The sequence below is a fragment of the Pseudophryne corroboree genome, chromosome 5 (genome assembly GCF_028390025.1).
Source record: "Pseudophryne corroboree isolate aPseCor3 chromosome 5, aPseCor3.hap2, whole genome shotgun sequence".
NCBI lineage: Eukaryota > Metazoa > Chordata > Amphibia > Anura > Myobatrachidae > Pseudophryne > Pseudophryne corroboree.
The window spans coordinates 50,081,090-50,090,799 of record NC_086448.1 but is presented as its reverse complement, the minus strand read 5'-3'; the positions used below and the strand labels follow the sequence as shown (position 1 = coordinate 50,090,799).

General features: G+C 44.6%; 1 protein-coding gene across 1 annotated transcript in view; it reads left to right on the top strand.

The window, feature by feature from the left end:
- The first annotated feature begins 422 nt into the window (after nt 1-422).
- TG (thyroglobulin) overlaps nt 423-9,710 on the top strand; it is a 297,874-nt gene continuing 288,586 nt past the window's right edge. The window contains 4 exon segments of the mRNA XM_063925145.1: nt 423-444; nt 1,163-1,360; nt 1,758-1,917; nt 8,315-8,421. Coding sequence (XP_063781215.1) covers nt 423-444; nt 1,163-1,360; nt 1,758-1,917; nt 8,315-8,421 — 487 coding nt within the window.

Below are 9,710 nucleotides of genomic sequence, written 5' to 3'. Positions count from 1 at the left end.
TTACTACCGGACGACTGCTTCAACCTTTTATTACCTAAACCATTTTGTACATTGTACTCTCCCTGCCTTCAGTTTACTGGCATGATTTGCTGTCATTTGGCTTTTATTCCCTGAATGATTTATATTGCTGAAACCTACGAACCTAAGAAATAAATGTACAAAAGAAAAAAAAATTGGCCTGCCCTAAGAGTTCCCCCATCTATAAGCTGCATACTGTAAATTAATGATTCCCGTGTAACTGTCTTGTAGGAACATCCAGTGTGTCAGGGACGGCGCCACCTGCTGGTGTGTGGGTGCTGATGGTACAGAGGTCCCGGGCAGTAGAGTGGCAGGATCTCCAGCAATATGTAAGTTTCTGTTCTCTTAGTAGATAATTAATACCATTAGAGACTGGAGCTGTTCTATGCCTCAGTGACCATTCGATGACCATTCAGAGATGGGTCGGTAAGGGGGTTATTCAGAGTTGTTCACAAACCAAAAAAGTTAGCAATTGGGCAAAACCATGTTGCACTGCAGGGGGGCAGATGTAACATGTGCAGAGAGAGTTAGATTTGGGTGGGTTATATTGTTTCTGTTCAGGGTAAATACTGGCTGCTTTGTTTTCACACTGCAATGTAAATTTAGCAGTAGGGCTGGACTCCTAGTTCTGAGACTGCAGGTTTAACAACACCGGGAGCCAGTGTCAGACTACCCTCTCGTGAATATGGGTTCAGGCTACAAAGTGGCTGCCTACGCTGTACTCAGATGACAGAGGCACTATAAGGAGTATCATATCGATATATACGGTCATATTTAGCAATGTGAAAAAGGGAGTTTACACACCCTTTCCACATCATTTGAATATCACAGGGATGTACTAAAGGGCAGTTGGAGGAGAATTAGCAAAACTCTCCTCCAAGCCCTTCAATTCGCATTCAGATTGCATTTCCCATACTTGTAATGGGAAATTCGATTTGCCCGAATTAAAAAAAGAAAAAAATTGTAAAAAAAAAGAGCCCTGTGATAATAACGCTATCTTGAGATAGCGTTATCCAGGCTTCCCTCTGATTCTCCTGCTCCTGCAAAGCCTTCTCAGCTGTTAGCACTTACTCAATCTATCATCCTGTACATGTGTGTTATATTTATAGCCGTCTCATGGTCTATACTTTTGTCTATACTTTAGGTTTATCCTTTTGTCAGCTTACAAAGCAGCAAATCTTAGTGAGCGGATATATCAACAGCACCTCGACGTTCTTCATTCCGCGTTGCACCGACTCTGGGGATTTTGAGTCGATACAATGTGAGGGAGAACAGTGCTGGTGCGTAGACCACGAGGGGATGGAGATCTACGGGACGCGTCAGATGGGCGAGCCGGCGCAGTGTGAGTATTAACCTTCATTTCTTACTACATACATAGACCACCACAATCCTTCTCTGTAACCCACACAACATGGGAGAATTTGACCATCAATGTTTAGCAAACACACTGCAGATGGTTTGAATCTGAAGGTCAATGTTTTTCCATCGATGGCAAAATTTCCATGTTTCGCTTTACGAATGGCTGGATTCATCTTCTGTGACAGTATACCCGCAGATGGAGGATCCTTCAGTGAATCATTTCGTCTACGTGGCTTATAAATCATCACTGATTACATACATATCTTTAACTCTCAATTTCCATTAACTTCCGTGTCATCTGTGCAGTGGTGAAATGCAGAAATATTTGTGGAATGAGCAACATGGTGGTTAATCAGTGTTTTACCGTGTGGTTTTCCTAGGCCCACAGAGATGTGCAGTAAGAGGTCGCCGGATCCTGCACGATGTCGGTGAGAAGGTTCTTCCTCATTGCTCCAAGGATGGGGGGTTCCAGCCCGTCCAGTGCAAACTCGTCAGCACAACAGACCAGATGGTTTTTGACGTTGTGTCAAGTTTCAGCAGGTAATCAACGGGGATGTCTAGTACAATTAACCAATCACTTTCATCTAACTGTGCTGAATGGTTACAGAACTAGGGGGCTTCCCCTATCCATGTAGCACCGGGTGATAGGGTTGGACTGGCCCACAGTGGTACAGGAGGAAAACCCTGGTGGGCCCCACCTCCTCCTCTAAGGATCAGGTTCCAGACTGTGCACTTGTATTATACATTATACCCTATGTTACCTTATACCGCACAGGAATATGGTGTATTTTCTACAGTGCATTGCTGTTATTAATCTGGTACACTATCCTGCATGCACTACCAGTGTTTATTACTATATATATTTATCAAGAGGCCCAGACCATGCACTCTCTAATGGTTAGCCAAACCTCTTTCGAGGGCTGGCCACAACCCCTCTGAAGACTGGCCACACCCCTAAGGACTGGCCCCTACCACTGCATTCCCCCTGTGGGCCTTTTATGCCCCAGTCCGACATTGCCGGGTGTTGGGTTAGAGAAGAGTATATAAGCAGAAGCATTGTGTATCAAATTGTAGCCCCTAAAATATTTACACTTACTGGAGGAGTGGACGTTGCCCATAAAAACCAATCAGCTTCAATCTAGCATTTATCAAGTATGTTCTATAAAATGTTATCTAGAAGCTGATTGGATGCTACAGCAACGTCTCCACTCCAATTATATTTCTCTATGTTATCTTCAAACCTCTAACCATTTCGCCAGCGCTGTACTATTGTATGGTGACGGAAGATCATCCAGATGTATTAAAAAACTGTAAGTGCACATTTGCTGCTTATCGTATTTTCCTGCTGGTTTGTATACATACCCTTGCCGGCTGCTGTGGCTCCGTGCTGCACACGGGCGGTCTTGCGATGGTTGTGAGATCTCGGGCATGCGCAGTGAAGGTGGCCGGGAGGTGACGCACAGCACTAGGCTGATGCACTGTGGTGTAGGCAGGGATTGCCGGAAGGGAGAGTTTTCACTCCCACTCTGGCACATGAGGTTAATACATATTGCTTCCTGCTTCACCTCGATAAGAGGCAAAGCAGGAAGCGCTATAGCGATACAGTAAGTGCCGCATAAAACATCTTCCCCACAGTCCATGGGCGTAGCCAGACCCGCCATCAAGGGGGGACGGTTGGGACTCCAGTCCCGGGCCCTGACTGAGATGGGGCCTGGGTGGCAGAAGTGAGGATCAACGGGGGCCAGACCACCTGCCTGCGCACCAGCAGGGCAGGCAGCCACGGAGGGACAGAGGTTGAGCTGCGGCTGTATTCTTTCTATAGAGCTGACCGTGAGCCAATCGGAGCTCAAGGACCGGCAGCCAATCAGGAGAAGACGTTCGGCGGCTCCTGATTGGCTGCCAGTCCGCGAGCTCCGATTGGCTCATGGCTGGCTCTATAGGAAGAAAGAATACCGCCGTCCGCGGCTCTGTACCTATGTGGCTGCCTGCCTTGCCGGTTCCCAGGCAGGTGGTCTGGCCCCCATCGAGCCTCGCTGCTGCCCTCAAATGATAAGCTATGGGGTAGTGTGTGTGGGGGTGGTGGTGGTGGGGCGGCCGGGGGAAATTTGTCAGTCCCGGGCCCTTTACACTATAACTGCCAACATTATAAATCTTATTTTAATAACATACCTCTTTTCAGAAATCAGATATCCCATACACAATAAGGGGCTCATATGGAGTCACACGAGGCTCCTGCAACCGCTGCACCGCCATTTGCTGTAGTCATGTCTGCAGCTTTATTGCAGCGCGGGGATTGGCAGAACTCAGCTCCTCCTTACTGTATAAGCCCGCCCCCAGACTCATGTGTTACTAGCCAATGGAAGTCCGGGGGCGGGCTTATACAGGAAGGAGAAGTGAATCTGAGTGCCGCATCCTGAGTGCAGCCGTGGCCAGTGTCGTACTGGGGCATGGAGGGCCCACTGAGGGAATGCAGTGGTAGAGGCCCATGCTTAGGGGTGTGGCCAGCTGCCAGAAGCTTGGCTAACCATGGTCTGGGCCCCATGATAAATATATATAGTAAATACTGTTAGTGCATGCATGATAATGTACCAGATTAATAACAGCAATGCACTGTAGATAATATGTATAATGTATCATTCAAGTGCACCCTCTAGAACCAGATCCCTAGAGGAGGAGGTGGGGGCCCCCAGGCGGGGGGTGCACCGAGGGTTTCCCCTGTACCACTGTGGGGCCCGTACAACCCTGGCCGCGGCTGTGATACATAGTGGTGCCGATCCCAGGTGTCAGGCAGCCATCACACATATTACGTTTAGCTTTAAAGGCATGCATACATGTAAGGTATGTTTATATGGTATGACTCCCCCCCCTCCCCTCCCCCATGCACTATGTGGTCTCTGCTGCAGCCTGTGGGCAGCAGCCACCATTGATAACATCTGGCAGCTGGGTAAGCGGAGCTGCTGCACTTACAAAGCTCTGATACTATCTTGCCGCGCCACCTCATGTATTTCTAATATGCGTAATACAGAAATTATTTGGATATGATTAAACATGTAGATCTAAGGGTTTATAGAAATCATACAGGAGGTCCACCTTGAGAGTTGGCCAGGGGCCTCCAAGCTTCTGGTTACACCAGGAACGCCAAATGCATTTCTGAGACAATGCGTCTCAATTGCTACTGTGCCTCTGTGCATACACACCACAGGACGCCTGCGCTGCACGACTTCTTAGCGACTTGCGCAGTTGAATAACATGGACCATTTGTGCGAATATCGGTGCTGTGTGTTTCAGAAGCAGCCCTAAGTCCTATCCATGGGATAGTTTGCTAGAGTCAAGACCTTCATTAAACTTTAGTATGTTCTAGAGTCTGCAAAATAGATAGAAATCTGTCATTTACTTCCAAGTTTAATAAGAGGTCTGGGAAGATTAGAAGCACTCTTGGAAAACTTTACAGGATTGTAAAGACGGATTTATTATCATGCAACTCCCTACCTGGAAATCCAATTGTGGTTTTAAGAAACTGAACCAATCTTAAGAAACGGCTGACACCAATTATTTGTTTTTATGGAGAAGCGTAAAAAGCAGACTGAATTGGAGAAAGTGTTTGGCTGGTTACCCATTATACCATTAAGCGGCTTAAAATGCAGTCAATCCACTTAACATGAACAATTTTATGAATAGAAAAGATTAGTTCAGTTCCAGGTGGGAGTTTTCAGTTCAAAAGTTTCCTGAACTGAAATATTAAATATGTCAATTATGTGAGTTTGGATGCGACCTACATACCGTTCAAGGAATCTTAAAATATTGTTTCAATATTTTAAATTGTCGGTTAATTCATCATAATATTCCAGACATTTGGGGGGGATTCAATTACATGCGCAAATGTTTTGGCCCAAAAAAAAAACGGTGGTCATTATCGGGCTATTCAATTAAAGCCCATTTTTTTCGGACGAAAAATGTCCCGTTTTCAGACAATAACACATGGGATCCGGGATAAGCATCTGGGTCCATGTTTATCACGGAAAAATGGGGCTATTGTGGATGATGCTTTTTGCGCGAAGCATGATCCCCGATAAGTGTCGGCATCGGGGGTTAATTGGATAGCCCCTGGGCTCAACCAGATAATTGATATGGCCATTCTAGATTGATTGATCTTGTTTTCTTTATTTCAATATATGCATCAGGCTTATGAAATGTATCAATGTATATTATTGAAAATAGTTTCCAAAATTGCCCGATATAGGTGTAAATAGGAAAACTCCATGTTGTATTTTGTGTACTTCCGATTAAACGCATCAGCTAGAGTGGTCAAACTTTGACCCCGGCAAGAGAGTACTTCTTTTCTCCTTTGGTACTTGTATGCTCTTTATTACTCTCACGGGTGCACCTCTATAGTATTTATCTAATATCCTTCCCTCTGAGATTTATTATCTCACCAGCAGGAGTAACCTACCTACCTACTATCACTCTCTTAATTTTGCTACTGTACCAGTGCTCGTTTTTTTCCCCATCCCCCATTTTCCTTGCTTGCAGAGTGGCGAAACGCGTCAAGTGGTTCACAATATTTAAGCTGGACATTATACATTTCAGCACATTAAAACTGTCCATGGTGTGTTTAGGAGGTACATCAATTAAGCCACAGTGAGAAGGAGGTTGTGACTATCCTACAGAAGGCTGCACTGAAATTGGAGTGATCATCCTTGTGAGCCACAAATCTGGTACCGTTTACAGTCATTTGTGAACAGGCTAAGTGTCAGATTGAAGAGTTTCTGGGCTTTATGGGTTCAATCATTAAAAGGACCCATGTTTCTCAGAGATAATATTATCCAGTTATGGGAAATATGTTTATACCTTCAAAGGTTCTGAAGGCCTCAGCAGCCTGGAGACCCATAACAACATCCTCATTGAAGTAGTGTACGAAAGAGTCATCTAAGAATTTTCAACATCCAGAGGCCTAACAGAATACATTGCCCAATATTTCTAATTTAATAAAAGAGTTCATGGCCATACTTGACCTGGATAAACTCAATAGGCATTTACATATTTTTAAGATTTAGGCAAGTGGAAGTAATATTGGACACATACATTTATACTCATGGTTCGTCCAACACTGGAAATACCTCATATGCCAGACTCTCTGAAGAAACTTCTACTCTACAGTATTTCCTTTCAAAATTGACCAAAACATTGGAAGTCCTGCTTGACCTCAAGGGAGTTTCAGACCAATGTCATTCTAAGAACAAGGCTCTCACGTCCTATTGCCCTAGAGTAGGGCTTCTCAACTACAGTCCTCATGTGCCTCCAACAGGTCACGCGTTTTGGCTCTCTTTAATTATACACAGGTGAGATACTCTATTTTACTGGGTCAGAAATGATCTCACCTGCTTCCACAGAAATCCTAAAATGTGATCTGTTGGGGGGTACTTGATGATTGGGGTTGAGAACCACTGCCATAGATGGAAGTCTTAACCTTTCTCTGTCTGCAAGACTCTATATTTTCTCAGGGTAATCTGTACTGCTGCATGAGAGATGATGTTTCTTGCTAATAGATTCAGACTCATCCAACCTTCATTCGATTGGTAATAACAACATAGTGATAATTGCAGAATAAGTCAAGCGCGGAATGATTCGCGTCAGATCTGCCCAGTATGATTCTTTTTTTCCAGCAATGTGACAGAAGCACCAAGGATCTTCTCTGATCCATCTGCTCTGGATCAGAGAAGAAATACAACAAAAGTTGACATGATGGACAGATTCTAAAGAAATCTCTTTGCAGTGCTACAAAAACTTTTTCTTCCCTGAAGGGGGTGTGGCCACGCCTACCACGATTAGGCCACCCCCCCCAAAATATTACCAGGTAGTGGCAGAGTTTTCTACAGCACTGACGACTGGTGCCGTTTCCCTGTCTGAGTATGGCCTCCTATTTGAGCAGTTCAGCAGCTTTGTGTGCAACTGTTTCCAGCAACACATCTGCGACACTCCCATAAGACACAATGGTGGAGATTTATTAAAGCTTGGAGTAAGATACAGTTGAACCAATCAGCTCCTAACTGACATGTTATAGGCTGTGTTTGAAAAAAAGGCAGTTAGGAGCTGATTGGTTTGGTACTTTTGGGCCTATTTACTAAGCCTTGTAGAGAGATAAAGTGGGCGGAGATAAAGTACCAGCCAAATAGCTCCTAACTGTCATTTTTCAAACCCAGCCTGTGACCTGGCAGTTAGGAGCGGATTGGCTGGTACTTTATCACTGTTGACTTTATCTCAATCCAAGGCTTAGTAAATAGACCCATTTATCTCTCTCCACTTTATCTCTCTCAAAGCTATAATAAATCTCCCCCATATCTCTGTGCGTCTTTTTAGCCACCCTCCTGTAATCTACCAGTCACCATCGCTTACATTTCTGAGACCGTGCGTCTAAATCTGTACTGCGAATTGGGACGTACCAAGCCAGGACGCATGCGTGGTGCGACTGAGACAAAACATCGATCCACCGTGTCCGACTCCGAATCAAGCCCTTAATATCTTAAATTAAATTAAAAACTTCATAAACTTAATATATTAGTAAATTATAATGCTTGGGATAAATGATTGATTTCATAAGAGTTGTACAACATGAAATTATGTCATTACTTTCATGGAAAAAATATAATACTGAAACATATTTCATGAATTGCCAGAAGTATTGTCTGTAAAACGATTTCTGCTAATCAGCAGATAATTGCCATTCTGCGGATAAGTTGTTTTATTACTGACTCCATATTGTCCAAGGTTTGGTGACATATTTGCAAGTTATTAAAATGTGTTTAGTATTTAATTTTGCTTTGAAAAGGAAATCACTACACAGAACATGGGCTTTTATAGGGAACATTCTATCTATCCACAATATTAGTTGGATAATTCCTCAAAGAATAATTAGTCTCATAATCTTTTTTCCCTGTAGGTTTCCAAATGCCTTTAAGTCATTTACGTCCCTGAGAGAATCATTCCCAGAGATGTCTGGATACTGTTATTGCGCAGACAGCCTTGGACGTGAGCTTGCAAGCACCGGTAAGCGTGGTCCGGATCTATAGCGCTCAGAATTTGCGGCCAAAGAAGCAAAGAATTGTGTAAAACGTTCTCATTTAGGGGGTCATTCCGAGTTGTTCGCTAGCTGCATTTGTCCGCAGCACAGCGATCAGGCTAAAAAACTGCAGTTCTGCGCATGCGTATGCTGTGCAATGCGCACACGCGATGTACGGGTACAACAAACAATGTATTTTTACACAGGGTCTAGCGAAGCATTTCAGTCGCACTGGCTGCCACAGAGTGATTGACATGAAGGGGGCGTTTCTGGGTGTCAACTGACCCTTTTCAGGGAGTGTTCGAAAAAAGGCAGGCGTTTCAGGGAAAACGCAGGCGTGTCGGGGAAAACGCAGGCGTGGCTGGGCGAACGCAGGGCAGGTTTGTGACGTCAAATCCGGTACTGAATGGTCTGAAGTGATCGCGAGCGCGGAGTAGGTTTTCAGCTACTCTGAAACTGCACAAAAAAACATTGTAGCCGCTCTGCGAGCCTTTCGTTCGCACTTCTGCTAAGCTAAAATACACTCCCAGTGGGCGGCGGCATAGCGTTTGCACGGCTGCTAAAAACTGCTAGCGAGCGATCAACTCGGAATGACCCCCTTAATCTCACCAAATACACAGATTCTTGTGCTCAAATTTAGTGGAAATTTATTTATTTTTGGGTGTGAAGATTCGGGGTTCCTGATCTCTCAGACACGGTGGTAGATGAAAACCAACAGAATGGGTGACAAACAGCTCAGCACGGTTCTGTTATCCAACGACAGACCCCACAATCAATCCCTAGCAGAACATTACACCTTAGCATGCATAGGGTAAATAGGGTTTCTTCTGAGCCCTCACAATAGCCCACCTTTATCACACCTCTAATCCCCCCCGTGGGAACACCCTGCCCAGGGGGAGTTACCAAAGGTTCAGATTGGTGGGGTCTTCTCAGGTGAACCCTGTAGTGGCGCACGCGGGGGGGGTTCCGAGTACCTGGAACCCCCCGATGAGCCGAATTTTCTTTTTTTTAAATGGAGACATGGTCAGTAGGTCTACATGGCAAAGTTAGACACATGAAAAGTTCGACATATGTCTTCAAATATTTAAAATATGTTTTAAACTTTTTCTTACTTTACTATCCATGTGGATAACAATTGGGAATAGTAACCTGTGCTGAGCGCAGCTAATTGGGGTTCTCGGTCACTTTCCGAAAAAAAAGAAAAAAAAAAAAAGTAATGTCGACCTTTTTTCATGTCGACCTTTTCCATGTCAACCTCCTGACCATGTCGACCTAT